Source organism: Lissotriton helveticus, chromosome 9 (assembly GCF_964261635.1).
Source record: "Lissotriton helveticus chromosome 9, aLisHel1.1, whole genome shotgun sequence".
NCBI classification, from domain to species: domain Eukaryota; kingdom Metazoa; phylum Chordata; class Amphibia; order Caudata; family Salamandridae; genus Lissotriton; species Lissotriton helveticus.
This window is the reverse complement of record NC_136070.1, coordinates 508,736,570-508,753,944: the sequence shown is the minus strand read 5'-3', so window position 1 is coordinate 508,753,944 and position 17,375 is coordinate 508,736,570. Positions and strand designations below refer to the sequence as shown.

Sequence of the window (17,375 nt, the reverse complement as noted above, 5' to 3'; positions counted from 1 at the left end):
TCTTGCCCCTTCAAGAGAGCACAACATGGAGACCCCATCCAGCAGAAAGCTGAAGACAACTGAACATTTGTTTAAACATCACTATGCAACCTGCATTCTAGGCAACTAACATTCTAGAAGCCAAGCGCTGTCAGAGATGCTACCAGAGATGCTAAGAACACCACATGCTGCTGGGTGGACAGAGTTAATTATGGCAGTGGTGTCTTGCATGGTGGGCTGGTCCCAGGAAGAGAGCAGGTGGTTCTGTTCATCATTCTTGAGGGCCAGATGGCTAAGGATGTCAGTGGATTGGGGTTCAAAGTTTCTGTAGAATCTGTAGATCTTGTTGCGGAAGAAGTCCGCCAGGGAGTTGCAGAGTTGCTGTGAAGGGGTGATGTTTTCAGTGACTGAAGGGCTGGAGAACTCTTTGACAATGTTGAAGAGTTTCTTACTGTGGTTTGAGCTTGCTTCAATGCAGTCAGTCAAGGTACTTATTTTAATCTTTTTCAGGAGTTGAGGGTATTGTTTGACTGCTGTTTTGAATGTTTTTTGGTCTGCGGGGTCCATATTGGTGCGCCATTTCCTTTAGAGTCGTTTACAGGTGCGCTCCATGATTCTTAGTTACGCAGTGTATCAACTGGCCTGCTTGGAGAACCTCTTGAACTCAGTGGGTTTGCTGGGGGTGATTGTCGGCACAGTCTGTAGTCCAGGTAGAGAAGTTCATGACAACCTGTTCTAGGTTGATTGCGGTGTGAGGGGGGAGGTGTTGAGGGCGTCGGTCTATAGGCTCTCTGAGATCTTGTTCCAGCTGTGGTGTGGAGTGCCGGCTTGGGGCGATGCTGAGGGAATCCCACAATGGTAAAGTGGACGATGGCATGGTCAGTCCAGGTGAGATAAGTAATGGGGCTGTACTTGATACTGGTACTAGTCATGAAGATGGGGCTGAGGATATGCCCTGCGATTTGAGTGGGGGTTGTTGACCAGTTGGGTGAGGCGGATGTTGCTCATGTTTTCGAGGGGGTTGGTAGTGTTGGTATCATTGGGGGTAGTTGACATGAGCATTGAGGTTGCTGAGGAAGATGTGGTTTTCGGAGTGGATGGCAAACAGAGCGATGAAATCGGGAATGGCGTTACAAAAACTGGGATGAGGTCCTGCAAGTCTGTAGGCTATTGTGCCTCTGAAGGTTGTTTTGCTGTTGTTTTTGAGTTGGAAGTTGAGGTATACCATGAAGGGGTGGCATTGCCTTTGGTGGTGGTGCAGTTGATTGTTTCTTTGTTTATGATGGTGATTCCACCTCAATGCTTGTTGATGCAATATCAGTGTACAATCTTCTAACCATTGGGCTTGGTTAGGGCGATGTTGGGCATGGATGCGGGGTTGAGCCAGGTCTTGGTTAGGAAGATGACATCGGGGTGAGGGAGGTGATGGTGTCCCACATCTCAGTGGAGTGCTTACAGAGGGATATTGCATTGCGCAGGAGGCAGTTGAGATTGTCAGGGGGAGTCTCAGTAGTCATGCTGGTGGTCGGCTTGCATGCTGGAGAAAAGGCAGTGCTGGCAGGTAAAAGGTGGAACGTGGAGAGCTGCACAGCAGTTGTTGCAGAGTCCTGGGTTCAAGGCTTGGAGCTCGGAGGTGGTGGTAGAGCCCAGGCTCCTGGTGCTGGGTGCAGTCCTGGCCAGAAAGGTGCAGATCGGCTTGACTTTGCAACCTGGTGGAGCACCTGCTGGGTGCATCTGCAGCGCAACCTCCAAAAGTAATCTGGGGAGGTGGGAGGGCTGGCAGGAGCTGGAGAGCAGGAGGGAAAGGAGAGGGAAGAAACAGCAGGGGTGGCGCAAAAACAATAGAATAAAACAAACCAGAAAAGATACAACAGCAGCATAAGTAGTACATTGAAACTGAACAAAAGTTACAGTAAAACAATTGGTGGACTATGGGCTGAGTCAAAGTAAACCCAGGGGCACCTCTAGCAGATGCCCAAGTCCCAGTTTGATCTCCAGGAACCCACTGGGGGACAGACACTCTGACCAGGGGCCCCTTCAGGGGTCCAGGCAGCTGCCGCTTCACTGGTCCTCACTGCTCCCACTGCAGTATGTAACCAGGCCCTGTATCATACCCTGCCGGCCAGGCACCCCACAATGTCGGCAGTGAGGGCCTCCAGTCACAGTGCGCCCTCACAAATGGCCTCCACACTAGGCGGCTCAGGGTAGTACTCACAAGGTACGGGAAAGGGACAAAGAATCCTCTGGGACCCGACACTTCATCCAGGCGTCTCCGCAGATCCTCAGGTTGCCGTTGCACTCCATGCCCCCATCGCACTTTTCTCTGTAGGTGCACAGAGCCTCTTCATCACACGAGGCGGACCGGCCATGTCTCACTCCTGGTTCAATGCGCAGCTGGTCATGCCTCTGCAGTCACCGACTGCTCCACTGCCGTTACCACTAGACACTGGCCACCGGGCATATGGGGGAGGCCAGCCCTCTAATCCACCTTTAAGCACCCAACATCGTGCTATTTTCAAAGCGGCAAGCACCCACTCAGTCAGCACCGCCATCTTGGGGCCTTACTCGGGCGTTGACATATCTTCCGGAGAGCCGCTTTATGTTCAGATAGTCCCCAGCTATAGTTTTTTCTTTATCTTTAAATTCATCAGTTTATCTTGTCAAACGTGATCCCAGTAGTCTTCCTACATGCAATGTTTGCCAGACATTGTTGTTTCCAAAAAGAAACCTGTCATCTATAAGATTCTTTTGATATATTTAAATCTTGGAAGATTGTCACAGTTGTATATAATCATAATGTTTTCATAGTAAAGCTCCACCTTAAGGCCCATCCATATCTATACCAAAGAAAAAGAGGTTCATTTGTGAGATAATATCCTTTTACCCCAGTTCTAAAGATTGGGGTCGACAGGATACCAATAGGTACGATTTCTATATTTCATACATTTCATTACATATCTAGTGAGAAACTGCAATTCTGGCTATCGCAAAACTCTATCTCATACAGGAAGGATGGTTATGTAAATTACTTTAATTTGGATTAATTCAAATTTATCTAATGAGGTTATCCTGAGTCTCAGACATAGATCCAGTCCCTTGTGGCTCAATGCTGAATACTGATAGATATAAATTATCAAGGCCAGAAATCTCTTAGACCGGGTGTAAATAGCCATAGACCAGTTAAATAAACAACTGCAAAGAGTTAATCACTCCTATACCTTGAGTCAAAAACAATATTTTGATTAAAAGTGTCTAACAGGTGCATAACATTTGTATTTTATCACCTTTTTCAAGAGTAGTATCCGGAGCCCAGATACAAAGAAGACGACAAAGAAGGGGGCTTTGTTGGAGAAGCTCGAAGCTCTGTGCTGTCCAAAGAAGAGGGAAAAGAATAATGTGGAAACTCAGAGGGAGAGAGCGTTTGTTGATCTTGCATGCCGTTGCCACGCTGTGATCTGCTGCAGGGTTACACCCGAACAGAAGGCCATAGTTGTAGATTTGGTGAAGAAGCATAACAAAGCCATCACGCTGGCTATTGGAGATGGAGGCAATGATGTCAACATGATCAAAAGTAAGACTCCAGGAATCACTTCTTTATACATTTCTTAATGGTTCTAAAGTAAAAAGAACATAACAATCTGAGAGGGCTGCTTAACCACTATAATTGCATATGCGGTAGAGCATGCTTGTGAGCTGCCGTAAAGGGTGTTGCTACTCTCATCCAGTGCTGTTCTTTCACTCAAGGCCTACTTGTTATATGTGTAGATATGAAAACAGTGTGTCATCTTCATCTGCATTCTGAACAGGATGTTTGCTTTAACCTACCTTTTGAGTTCCATAATTGTGGATCCCTATTGACAGGGTTGGGTGCATATTTGGTGACTAGCATCTTTCAATCACTTCTCTCTCCTGAACATTGGTCCATGGCTTGGTTAGGTGAATCTAAAGGGCCTGATTCACAAAGGTAAAATTAGGCTAAAGTCTAACTTTATGACTTTCGGTATTCAAAAAGGGCATTTACTTCTCATAAACACCCTTTGTGAATACCGAAAGTCAAACTTTATGACTATCAGTATTCACAAAGGGCATTTGCAAGAAGTAAATGCCCTTTGTGAATACCGAAAGTCGAACTTTATGACTTTCAGTATTCACAAAGGGCATTTACGAGCACCTTTGTAAATAGGTGTAGAAATGCCTTATTGTGGTCCCTGGGTAAATCTAAAAAGTTGGGCCATAGGCAGGCATTGGTGTTTGTGTGCCCCCCTCCCTCCCCTCCCCCAGCTCAAGAGCTCCTTAAAGGCCCACCAACCCTTTCTGTACTGCTCCCTGCAGACCAAAATATTTCTTTCCTAATGTCAGTTCCAGTGCCTGATTTGTAAAAGAATGAATGCCAGTACCCAAAGCTGTTCTCAGAATCCCGTGGCCAGCGCTAATAAATGTCGATGTGCTAAACACCAAGGCTGCATAGTCTTGAATCCACTTCATGCCTCTTGAATCCACTACCAGACACTCCCTGACCCTTCATCTCACTCATGCAGATTCTTACTTCCACAGACACTGGGAACTTGTCCCAAGCCTTCTCCCGCCGCCCGTAACCTGGGAGTCATATTTGACACCTCACTTGCTTTCGATAAGCAAGTAAATAGAACGGTCTCAACCTGTTGCTGGGTTCTAAGGGTGTTAAGAAAACTTACCCATTACCTCTCTCCTGACGCCCGGAAACTGGTTGCGGTTGCCCACCTCTCCTCGCGACTGGACTACTGCAATGCCTTATATCTTGGCATGAGCAACAAACTACTCCATCGCTTGCAAGTCGTCCAGAACGCTGTAGCGAGGTTTGTCGTCATTGCCCCCAGACTCTCTTCAGGTACCTTGATCAGGAAGAATCTTCACTGGCTCCCTGTATATGCTAGGATAGAATTTAAAATCCTGACCATTACTCACCTGGCTCTCCATGGTGCTGGTGCTGAGGCCATCAGGTCCCTAGTGTCGACCTACGTCCCCAGAATTTGCTGACCGTCCCCCGAGTCGTCAAGGCGAGATGGGGAGGCAAGGCTTTCTCCTCTCTCGCTCCCAGACTCTGGAATGAGCTCCCCTTGGAACTCAGGGTCCAAGAATCTCTTCCCCTCTTCCGAAAGGGCCGTAAAACTCTGCTTTTTACTGAAGCCTACTCCTAGGCCTCTATACCCTATATTTCTATACACATACCTGGCTATTTTCCATCAATTGCGCCTTGATGCCTCCGGGCAAAGTTGCGCATTACAAATCCCTATTCAATCAATCAATCAATCACTTTCTCTCTTTGTGACGGTTTTTCCATCTTTCTCTTCCTCCTTCTTACCCCTTTGTGTATTTATCCCTCTTTTGCTCTTGGTAAATGTTTAATAAGGGCAAAATTAGTGCCGGCCCCAATACATGAATGCCAGTGGGCTCCATCGACAACCACTGTCTCAAATTAAGCACTGAACATTTCCTACACACATGGTTGGATCAAGGGCTATTGGCTGCAAAATTATGGCATGCTAGCCACTGTCTTCATTTAAGTTTGGTTTTACTGCAATGTCTTATGCAACTTTATTGTCAGAGACAATTGGCAGCTGTAAAATCGATTTTTGCTAAGTGTCTGTCACCTGCAGCACTGTCCCACCTTGGATGTTACATTTGTATGTAATCACAGTGAGTAGGGGATCGGAGAGGTATTTTTACAATTGAGAGAGAGAGAGAGAGGTTAATAGGAAGAATGTATTCTTCTCCCGATAATGAGGAAAAACATTACCTGGGAGTAGCGCTTTTGTAGTTCCAAATTCATTTTAGTCACAATACAATCTCAGAATTATGGAATATTGAAAATCAAAGTGTAAGAGAATGGTTATGTATCCATTCTGTTGAAATGTGAATCTCCTCTGCATGAGTGTTTTTTTCAAAATGGAACCCACAGGCCTCTTTTGCTCTGGCTCTCTCAGACGCACACTATGGGGTTGATTCCTATGTCATTCGGAAGGGCTCCGAATCGGATTCGGGTTTGCCTAATTCCATCTGGAGCCCTTGTTTCCGACCAACTCGTCTCCATTTCCAAATGAGCAAGTACGATGCCTGGTAACCATTAGCGCTGACTGAATCAGTTCTGGAAGGGATTTGAACAGGTCGAGCCTTTCCGGATCCGATTCTATCTATTGACTTGGTTTCCAAACTAGCGAGTGCAATGACCGATTCGGACAGCTTCTCCGATTCGGTTTGACCGGAACAAAACGACTGTCGGAATTGGTCTTTGGGGGGCCCGTAGCAGGCCCGTAGCCGGCCGTAGCAGGCCTTCTGAATCAGGCCCTTAGAGGTACCCATGGTTCCACTCTTCCCACCCATGCAGAGTGTGGCAGGCACCATGAGGTGCCCATCACAGGGTGCATGCTTTCCACCAAAAAACCCTATTTTCAATTGGAGCCTGTGTTCGCATTCAGACCACAGGCTCGCGTTGAAGTCAATGGAAGCCCGGCCGAATCGTATCCGGAAGCATCTGAATGTGTCATACTCGCTCAGTCGCAACCCCCCCCCCCCAATCCGAGTCATCCGGAATGCATTCCGGAACCAATTCAGTCGGAATGCTTTCCGAACGAGATCGGAATCGGGCCGTATGTATGTATTACTCAAGCAACACCATGAGCTGGAATCTTCGCGCTAGGATCAGAGTTAGCTTGTAGCAGCAGGCCTTTACACAACCACAGGATCATAAAAATACAGTATACTGCCTCCACCAATCTACATGTGAATGCCATGATAGGGATGGTAGTCCACTTTCACACATAAGAGTGCACTTGGTGTGCCCATCAGGTACAAGACAAGTCAGAACTGTACTCACATCAAGAGAAAGGCTGCCTCTGCACACATGCCAGATCAAGGTGAGGCTAACATAAAAATCCCAAAAACAAGGATATCAGATATTTGCGGTTGGGAACTCAAGGCTTGTAACCCATGCAGGAGACATTCACGTTCGAACACAGTATAATTAGTAAATATATATTATGCATATGGCAATGTAAATTACATTTGTAAAACGTATGACAAGTATATGTATCTTAGGCATTTGTAAGTTCCACATGGATGTGTTGTCTGGAGGGTGAAGGGCATGCAATTCTAAATATATGAATAACTAAGAAATAGTGATGTTGGAGGTATTCACTGAATCCCTGTCATGTTTTATTACATATTGGAAAATCTACAAAGGACCAAAAAGAAAATTAGGAGTGAAAAGTGCAGATAGTGTTAAAAAAAACATGAATCTGTGTGAGTTTTGCAGAGGATGTCACAAGTCATTTATGAGACAGATACATGTGAAAGATTGATGTAAGAATAGGTTTAGGTTTTCTGCTTAAAATGGCTCAATTTTATAAAAATGAAAGTTTCAGAAAGAGGCAATCATTTCACTCATTACAAGAAATACATGTAAATACCAAGTCTCAAATTCTGTGGAAGTGTAGGCTTAGCTTATGCGTAGTTTACTCCTAGTCATATCCATTTGGTAAACTACAGGGTAAGCAGGTGTGCACTGGAACAAGCCTCCTCTGGATCTTACACCACTTGCCGCCAATTGCCAGACCCCATTCTGGAGACCACGTTGTAGGCAGGGTCTACTGTGCAACAATTGTGGAGGCTGGGGTCATTTGCCTCTACTTTCCAGGGACCTATCCTATTATGGCTCTGCAAACTGGACCAAGTGAAACCATTTCAGCACTTAACCCACACTGGAAGTGATGCTGAGGCATCACAGGGTTCTCAGAGATGTTAGTGTGGGGGGTTCTTGGGCTCAGCACCACCATAAGATCAATGTCCAGCCCATTGCTTCTCTTTTCAAAAGACAAGTACTCTATTACACAGAAACACTACACACTGCATAAGAATACCAGATTAAGGGATGTGAGTTTTAGGTATTTCAAAGTGGGTACCCTCTACCTAGGCATGGATTAGGAGTTTACCATCCATGTTCTTGAACACACACACAATGGGTGCCACATTAGGGATTTATCATGTCTTCACTCAGGTCTACTATTCGGGTGCATGGATCTTAGTGCCTTGGTGGCAACTAAAGGGATAATGAAAGGAGACTGCCTAAAACACTTCAGCAGTGCCACGGCTGCTTTAATGCTTCAACCATGCCACACAGACAGACCAGTGCTCCCAACTCATTGGTCGTTTTAGATGATGAGCCACTGTTCAAAGGGCCCCTACGGTCAACCAGCTCCTCTTTCAGGTTAGTGCTTTGTTCCCTTTCACACAGGTATGAGCCCCTAGTTCCCAGGACAAGTTCAATGATTCCTTCTTCAGTTTGGACTCCAGGTGAAGTTTCCTCACTTCTGGGAAGTTTGCTGTCAAAAAGACACCAACCCTGGAATGCACTACCGTAAAGAAATTTGAGGGAGCCCCCCTGAAAAGTACATGGATGGCCTCCCCCTTCCATTCGCCGTGGTGGTCAAAAGCTCTTAGGCTATCGACCTGCCATACTGCAGGGGATGCAGGGCTTTTGTTACACCACTGTTACCAATACAGCTGTTATAAGTAACCCTGGATGGTGGGGTGAATAGTTGGGCTCAGTTTGCTAGCAGTCTATCATAGGTGGTGGTCTATCCACTGCAGGGTCCTTGCCATCAGTAACCCGGGGAAGTTTGCCCTATTTTAGGTGGGTTTCCTGATGCAGACTCCTGTCATGATATACATCGAGCCCACTCATCATTCAGTTTTGCCAAAAGTGCATCCACTGCTCCTTCTCTTTCACACTTCCTTCCTTCCTTTTGCTTTCTGTCTCTTCCCTTCCATTATTTCTGAGCATCCTATCTTTTCTTCATTCTCATCCAGCCTTTTTCTTTCTATTCAGTACATTTTTCTCTCACATCCCGTCAAAATCATTCCACTATGTTTTTCCTATCTCCTGTGCAGTATTTCTCTCCCTTTCTCTGCTCTTTTTATGCTATCTGCTTTGAATTTCCTTCGTCCATTTCTCCAATCTCTACCTCTCTTGTCTCTTATCCTCTTTTATACCCCACCCTCTCTTCCTTATCAGCTTTCAAGCTGACCTTGTCCTTATGGCCCCTCTTGATTTCTTTCCTTCATACTTTCTCACTGTGTTCCTTGATTAGCGCTTCCAGTGCATTCTTATCTAGCACTGCTCTTCATCAATTCTGTACAGACCTGGAGCCTGGATCTCTCATCTTGAGCTCTTATACCCCTTCTTCATCATACTCCCCCAGAACACCTAAGCTCAATGGTTGTATGTATTTACTCCAGAGTCTTCACTGGTGTCTCTAGAGAGGCCAGATGGTGCCAGTTCCCCAGTGGAATTTGTCCTGGCTCCTTAGTGCCCACCACCACAGCTGCTAAATGTATTGGCTGACGACCTTTTGTCTCCTTCTTCTGTTCTCCCACTGTAATGTCTCACTGTTCTACCACATCAGCCTTGGATTTAGGTAAGAATATTTGTTCCTGGATAAATTAATAAAAAGATCTGAACCATAAAAGATCAATGGGTCTGCAAAATATTTACATTTTAACATTGTTAATATAATATTCCACCAACACAAGTAAAATTCAAAGTGGTGTACGTCAATAAGAAGCACTATTTACAAGAAGAATAAAACGAATTAAAACGTTTTAGGGAAAAATCCAAGACCTCATTATATCAAGCAGAATAGAATATGCCACCAAATACTTATGTATTTTATAAATAAAGATATTCTAATTGCACCATGATTGAAGAAAAGTACATTCAGGTTGATTAGTGTGATGGCAAATATGAGCCTTAAATGTCAAATCATCAATGCATTAAGAGTTATCAGCTTGGGAAGTTTAATCCCTGACACAGAGTTCGATTTTAACTATGGAATATGCATTAGTGGTCCATGAGCCTTAATGAATGAACCTCGATCCCCCTGAGCAGGAAGCACTGTTGGGGGATACGGCAGTGGCTGATCAGACCAGTGTGAGTGATTTACACTTAACTAGAGAGCTTAAAACTCTTTGCTAACAATCCAGCACATCACACATGCACTGACAACCAACTCATGTAAAGGGAATACTATTCTCCTCTCCCTCGGGTTTTTCCTTTGTCCAATTTTCTTCATGTGTGTCTCTTTACACTTGGTTTCAATGGATTTCTCATTCCGCATTATTTCTCTCTCTTTTGCAAAGTCTTAATACTTTTCAGAAGCCTTCTCCCTTTTTCCTTTGTCTTTCACTGGCTCTCTCTTTTACCTTTTCACTCTCTTTGTGGGTTCCCGGTCTCTTCCACCCATTTTCTTATTTGGGATCTTTTTACCCTACATTCATGGAGCTCTTTCTATCTTATAACATTTTTATCACCTCCCTCTGTGCTTGTTTTTTTCACCATTTCTGTCTCACAGGGGCCCACACTTTTGCTCCCTGAGACCCTACTTCATCCATATTCGCCCGATCTCTCGATCTATTTGAAGGGATTTCTTTCACTCTCTCCTAGGTTGTCTAACTTTACCTTTCTCTCTTTGCTCATCCGCTCTTTATCTGTCCCCCGACACCGGTCCAAGCAACACAATCTACCATCTCTGGCTTCTTTAATTTTCTCGGTACAACAACAACATTATTTCACGATGTTCAACAGAAAGAAAACATATTGTTTTTCAGTGATCCTTACAAAACGAAAAATTCATATGCTCTCTCTCTCGTGGCTTAGCTGCCTTTCTCCCTCATTCTCAAGGGTGTCTTGTTTGCTCTTGTGGGTCTCTTTCACTCTTTATGTGACTCTCTGGGTTTCTCAGGCTCCTTTTATACTTTCTCTTTGGGGCTTTCTTTCACCTTTTGATCTTATATTCTTTCATAGGCCTGAGTGTTTTTTTCTAGGTGCAAATTAATACATTTTCCATACCTCTAATCCTGTTTTCTTTCTCACAAGCACACATTTGTGCTCTTTAAACATTACTTTTTTCTCTCTGTTTATATATTCATATCTCGGGTTGCTTTAAGGTTTCTCAGATTTGTGGTCTTATATTTTGCTGTTACTCTCAAACACTGTAAACTTATTTCACTCTCCTTTGGTTTGCGGAACTCTCTGATAACCCTTGTTACTTCAAGGCACCTCTTATAATAAAGTGTTTCTGTATTTCCACAGTCTCCAAGGCATTACTGTACACATTTTCCAACCTCAAAAAGATGAAACTATGACTTGGCCTAGTTGAGATTCAAATTCATGAATAACAGATCACAAAACATGCCTTCTCTTTTGATGTCACTGTATCTTCTCTCTCACGTTCTCCCTCTCTCAAAGTCTTCTTCTTCTCTTCTTAGTTTTCTCACTCTTAGTATATATTTCTCTCTCTGCCTTACTTACTCTCATTCTTTACATTTATCTCCTTCTCATTATCTTGCTCCTCCTCTGGTTTACATTCTGTTTAAGCTCCCTATCTCGTTCTTCAACCCTCATGCTCTGCTTCTTCTGTCATCTAATTTTTTCTCTGGCTCCTCACATTTGTTACACTTCTCAATCACATGTTTCCCTTCTCTCATTTTATTGCCCTTCTGGATGCGCTCTCAGCTCTATTTTCATCTTCCACTATGTCTCTTATATTTCTCTCTGAGAGTTCAGTCTCATTTATGTGTGGATGTCTCACTTTGCATTTGAGAATGAAACTATTAAATAAGGTTAGAATCCCATACCAGAGTAATATGTTACATAACTCCAAGGGATTCAACATTTTAATATAACACTGCATATAGGTTTTAACAATATAATGCCATCTGAAAAATTCAAATTGCAGCATTTTTGCTCCTACGTTCAAATATGCACTGGCCGGCGCTTTGTGTTCTTGGGTCCTCTGCAGTGTTCACCAGGGAGCTAAGGTGAAGGAACCGTTATCCTGCACAAGTGTTGTCCCTAAATGGACTGCTGTGAATCTAAGCACATTTATAACATGGTGTTTATGAGCTCTGGCATCCCCCAAAAAATGAAAAAGACTTTGCACCCCAGGAGAGACTGTATGTACAGACAACAAACTTTAGTTTAATGTCAAGCAAGTGTCTATGTTTTGAGAACAAAAACAGAAGCACTCACCGTCGTTCACCCTGGAAAATCACTTTGTCTTCCTTAGATGTGTTTATTTCAACTTTCCACTACTGGTTCATTTTTATAAGTTCTTCTAGCTTTTAGGGGAAAATATGCACATAGCAATTGAGCTTGGTAGTGGTGAGCAAGGCCCGCTTTAGGGCAGTGCGAGTGGTGTGGCTGCACTTGGCGCTGACCTGGAGAGGGGCGCTATACTCAGGAGGGACGCTGTGCTTAGCACCTTCTTACGATTTTAAAATGTCTGCTGCAGAGTTCCTTGTGCATCCAGCTTTCGGGCGACAATAAAAATGTCAAGATAACTCTTGTGATTAATTAAAGAATAGATCTGTATTTTAATAGGCTAGGTGAGTGGATTAGTAAAACCAGCCTTTAACAGTGCTTTAAATGAAATGTATGTGAGAGAGGGGCTATGGAGAGATGAGGGGCACTTTTGCCAGATGGTAGTGAGGGCATTCGAGGAGGAGGACATTGGAGGAGGGGCGCCATAAAAGACTATAGCACCCAGAGCACCATCACGATACAGCCTCTCAGAAATAGCCTACAAATTAAACCACTGATCATCTCTGATGCCTATCTGCGGCCGGTCGGTTTGTTTTCTTCCTGCCCTTCCAGTTTCTTTTTACCTGCGAGTGGAAACAGAGAGGTTGGTACAGGGCAGATAAGAGGAAAACACATACCTGAGGAGCCAACCAGTAAAATAAATGCAGTCTACACAGACAAGATCCCCCCTCACTCCTGAACCCCTGTGCCACTGCACTGACTGCACCACTGATAGCTCTGCCCCTGGTTTTGTACCTTCCAATGTGTCCCAGCAGCTGGAGCTGCAAACCTTCTACTGCCCCAATCAGCACTTTTTTTCCCTACAGTTTTATGTAGTGCGAACTTGACTGAAGGTATCGGGTATCAGTGACCTTTACATGAGCATCAGTTGCATTTACATAAGGACACATTCATTTTTGTTAGGCACGGGGAGATTAAGTGATTTTCCCAGAATCACAGAATGTTGAGCGTTGTTACCGAGACTCGAACCCGGTTCCCCAGATTTGAGGTTGACCGCCCTAGCCCTTAGGCCACATCCTCTCTTATTTATCTGTGGTTAATCATCGATTCTTTGTTGGGATGGCCTACCCTGACTATCTTTGATATATGGTTGTCAGGCTGGGTTCCAATCTGTGGTGTATTATGTTTTTCCAATAACTATTGTATTGTCCTCTTCAGAAGAATTCAACAGCATTCTCAAATTTATCGATCTTTCAAGCAGGCATTTGTCAGTTTTTACTTTTAGGAGAGTGTCTCAGGCAGTGTCTCCACCCCTTTCGGTATTTTAAATAGTGTATAATATTCAGTGTTCGCCCATTTCTTTACATCCATGAGCAATACATCTGTGGAGAGGGCTTCTGAAGCTTTCCATGCCATGGCCATCCTTCTTTTTGCTAGCACAAAGGCCATGTAAATGAATTTGCTTATGGTTTTTAAACATTTCACCTTACATGGGGCAAATGTCAACATGCAAGCAGGACGAAAGTCACAATAATTTAAAGGGTATTAACAGAGTACATGCCTTTTGTCCCTTTGCTATCAGTTGTTTGGATAATGAATAGGTTTGTGAAAACGTTTGTACCAGCTTGTGCTGTCAAACATCCAGACTGCCTCGTCCCTTCTCACAGTGCCCTGTGGGGAGTGCTCTCTCTGAGGACCCCCACCCCCTCCCTTTTACGAGCATGTCTCTGACTGAAGAGAAACAATGTAACTTGTTACTTTGTTTCTCTTCAGTCCTGGGTCAGTGTGAGAGCTCAGAGCAGGCTGCACACTGCTGCTGCTTTAGAGCAAGCCTCTCACAGCTCTCTACCGGTGAGCTGGGGGGGTCTCCTTCATGTACTGAAGACTGCCCCCCCCCTCACTGAGGGGGCTGCGGGGGTGTTTGTTTGCCCTTGCTGGAATGCACAGTTGTCATTTGGGTACTCTGCTGAGTACCCTCATTGGTTAAAGAGAACTTGCAACACAAATGGGTCAGCAACTCACATTTTGATGTGCGTTTTGCCATCAGAGAATGTCAATTCTAAAGCTGCCTTCATCAAACCAGTTTCAGTTGATTTCTATTTCTTTTGTCCAGGCCAACCATCTTCCTAGCGTGGCCTTTATCTTGAGTGATGCTGTTCACAGCAGAGCAGTCTCCAGGAAGACCAATCACCACGGAAATACAGAAGAAATGTGAGCAATATGCACCCTGTCTATATCTGACAAAAATGAGGAAGAGACGATGATCTGCACCCCTTCAAAGGAACCCTTCATCCGTGACAGCAGATACTTCAGTCTTACCTCTTCATCCTCTGCCATTCACCAAATGGCAATTGCAAAAAGAATACTTAATAGCTCTCTGGGTCAAAAAGAACCTAAACAAATTCTAAGGGAGGGACTGTCTCTACTTTCCCTTTTCATTCTCTGATTTTCCCCCTCACATTTTGGAAATGTCAACAATACCCTTCTGCCATCTGAGGAAAGCAATTTCCCCTCCATCTTGTGTACATGCCCTGGCCAGGGCTTTCAAAGTGGAGATCACATGGCGGTATCGCTCTAGCTCATTCAGGCACACATGTACTGTATATGATCACACCCATATGCTCAGTGCTTTGGATCCTAGGGCTAGGATTCTGGGATCATCGAGAGCAGTGAAACTTTCAGATGAATGAGTCAGTAGACTCATAGACGCACATCACAGAAAAGAGGCCAGGTCACAATAATAATTTACAAAACATGTTATGCTTCTACCTCTATGCTATGGGTGAAACTAATGGAGGGGTCAAATTTACTATTCCCACTCCAGCCAATGCAACAGTAGGGAAAGTGTTGGATTTTGGAGGAGTAAAATTTACTATTCCCACTCCAGTCAGTGCAACAGTATGGAAAGTGTTGGATTATGGAGGGGTAACATTCACTTTTCCACTCCATTCAAAATAACAGTAGGAAAAGTGTTGGCTAACGAAGGGGTGAAATTTACTATTCCCACGCTAGCAATTACAGCAGTAGAGAAAGTGTTGGATGTTGGGGGGGGGGGGGTAAAATGTACTATTCCCACTCCACTCAGTAGTACAGTAGGAAAGAGTTGGATTGCGGAGAAGTAAAATTTACTATTCCCACTCCAATGAGTGCAACAGTAGGGAAAGTGTTGGATTGCTGAGGGGTAACATTTACTATTCTCATTCCAGTCAATACAATAGTAGGGAAAGTGTTGGATTTTGGAGGGGTAAAATGTACTAGTCCCACTCCAATGAGTGCAACAGTAGAGAAAGTGTTAGATAGGGGAATGGTAAAATTTACTAATCCCACTCCAATAAATGCAATAGCAGGGAAAGTTTTGGATAGCGGAGGGGTAAGATTTACTATTCCCACTCCAGCCAATGCAACAGTATGGAAAGTGTTGGATTTTGGAGGGGTAACATTTTCCTACTCAAGTCAGTGCAACAGTATGAAAAGTCTTTGATTGTGGAGGGGTAACATTTACTTTTCCAACTCTATTCAAAATAACAGTAGGAAAAGTGTTAGCTAACGAAGAGGTAAAATTTACTATTCCTACACCAGCAAGTACAGCAGTAGGAGAAGTGTTGGGTTGTGAAGGGTTAACATTTACTATTCCCACTCCAATAAGTGCAACAGTAGGGCAAGTGTTTGATTGCGGAGGGGTAACATTTTTAATTACCACTCCAATAAGTGCAACAGTATGGACAGTGTTGGATAGCTGAGGGTTAAAAAGCACTATTCCCACTCCAGTCAGTGCAACAGTGGGGAAAGTGTTGGATTGTGGAAGGCAACATTTGAATATTCCCACTGCAGTCAGAACTACATTAGAAACAAACAAATTCTCTGCAGCATTAAAATAACTTCAAAAACAAAATAAAAAAATTAAGATATAAATAATAAAAAAACAATATATTTCATATAAAAAATTATTTAAAATAAATACATATTATAATGTTGAATACATATCATAAATAATTTCAAACAATATTAAAATGTAAATCCAAACATCATTTTTATATACAAAAAATTATTTAATAATGATTTATTATCAAAAAAATAATTTATTACATAACTTTTATTTGTTACCACCCACCATATACCCCTACAAAACTTACAAGCAACACCTAAAAATTAACTTTAAAAAGCTAATTATTTACACTATTAACATAAATATTTACCAACAAACTAATTATCAATCAATACAAATTAATTATGATTTAATAACATTTAGGGGTCGTTTACAATGTTGGTCGCAAAGGCCCCAAACAGCAGTCAGATTCTCCGAAACAGTGTCAGAACCTATGTTTCCACTGACTCTCAAACATTTCAAACCGACCGATTATGATGTATTTGGTCAGAAAGGAAACCGTTCGGACATTCCAAATCAGTTTTGACCAGCATTTAGAGACTCCGAGTCGGTCGGAGCCAAATCGCACAGCTCTACGGACCACATTTCCGACTGAGTGATTACGATGTCGGATTCGGACAGCCTTTCCGAATCGGTCTGTCCAACTCGAAACGACGGTCAGAAATTGACTTTGGGGGCCCGTAGCAGGCGCCCCTTTACCCTGAGGCCTCCAGTGGGGTACCCAAGGGACCATCCTTTCCAACCATGCACAGTGTGTTAGGCATTGGGTGCCTGTGACAGGATGCAAGGTTTTCCACGACCACCCCTTTTTTCAATGGGAGCCTCTGTGGTCGGTCGAAACACAGGCTCCCTTTGAAGACAATGGGAGACCTTTCGAACGGTGTTCAGAAGCATCGTTATCAGCCGGTCGGAGTTGCCAAACCCGAGTCGGTCAGAACCTGAAAAGGAGTCGGTTGGATTGCTTTCCAACCGACATCAAAATGAGGCCCATAATTTACTTACCACAATATACCCCCCCAAAAATATGCAACACACTCCTAAAATATACTACAAAATGTATTACACATTTATCATAATACATTGTAATTTTAAGACTCATTATCAATTCAAAAATGAATTCTAACCTAATTTAAATATAATTCATTTCCTACCATATACCCCAACAAAACCCAAACACACACCTAAAATGTTGTATAAGAACATTTAATTACAGAATTAACATCATTATAAATTAAATAATCATTATAATTATTAATTACTTTGAACTATTTACTTCCCCACTGTGTACCCCTATAAACTCCACAACCCACACCTAAAAAAATATTTACACGATTAACATAAATAATTATTAAATAAATCATTAATAGTAATTAACAATTAATTATTAAATCATTAAAAAAAATAACTTCCCACCCTTTAGCCTTATAAATCCAA

The 17,375-nt window shown here is 43.3% G+C and overlaps 1 protein-coding gene across 4 annotated transcripts in view; it reads left to right on the top strand.

Moving 5' to 3' along the window:
- Positions 1-17,375, top strand: part of LOC144781481 (phospholipid-transporting ATPase IC-like) — a 1,874,327-nt gene that overhangs the window by 1,568,703 nt on the left and 288,249 nt on the right. For all 4 annotated transcript variants that reach the window (XM_078660356.1, XM_078660353.1, XM_078660355.1 and 1 more), the window contains one exon: positions 3,274-3,550. In XM_078660356.1, the coding sequence (XP_078516482.1) occupies positions 3,274-3,550 (277 nt within the window). The remainder of the gene's footprint in view (positions 1-3,273; positions 3,551-17,375) is intronic.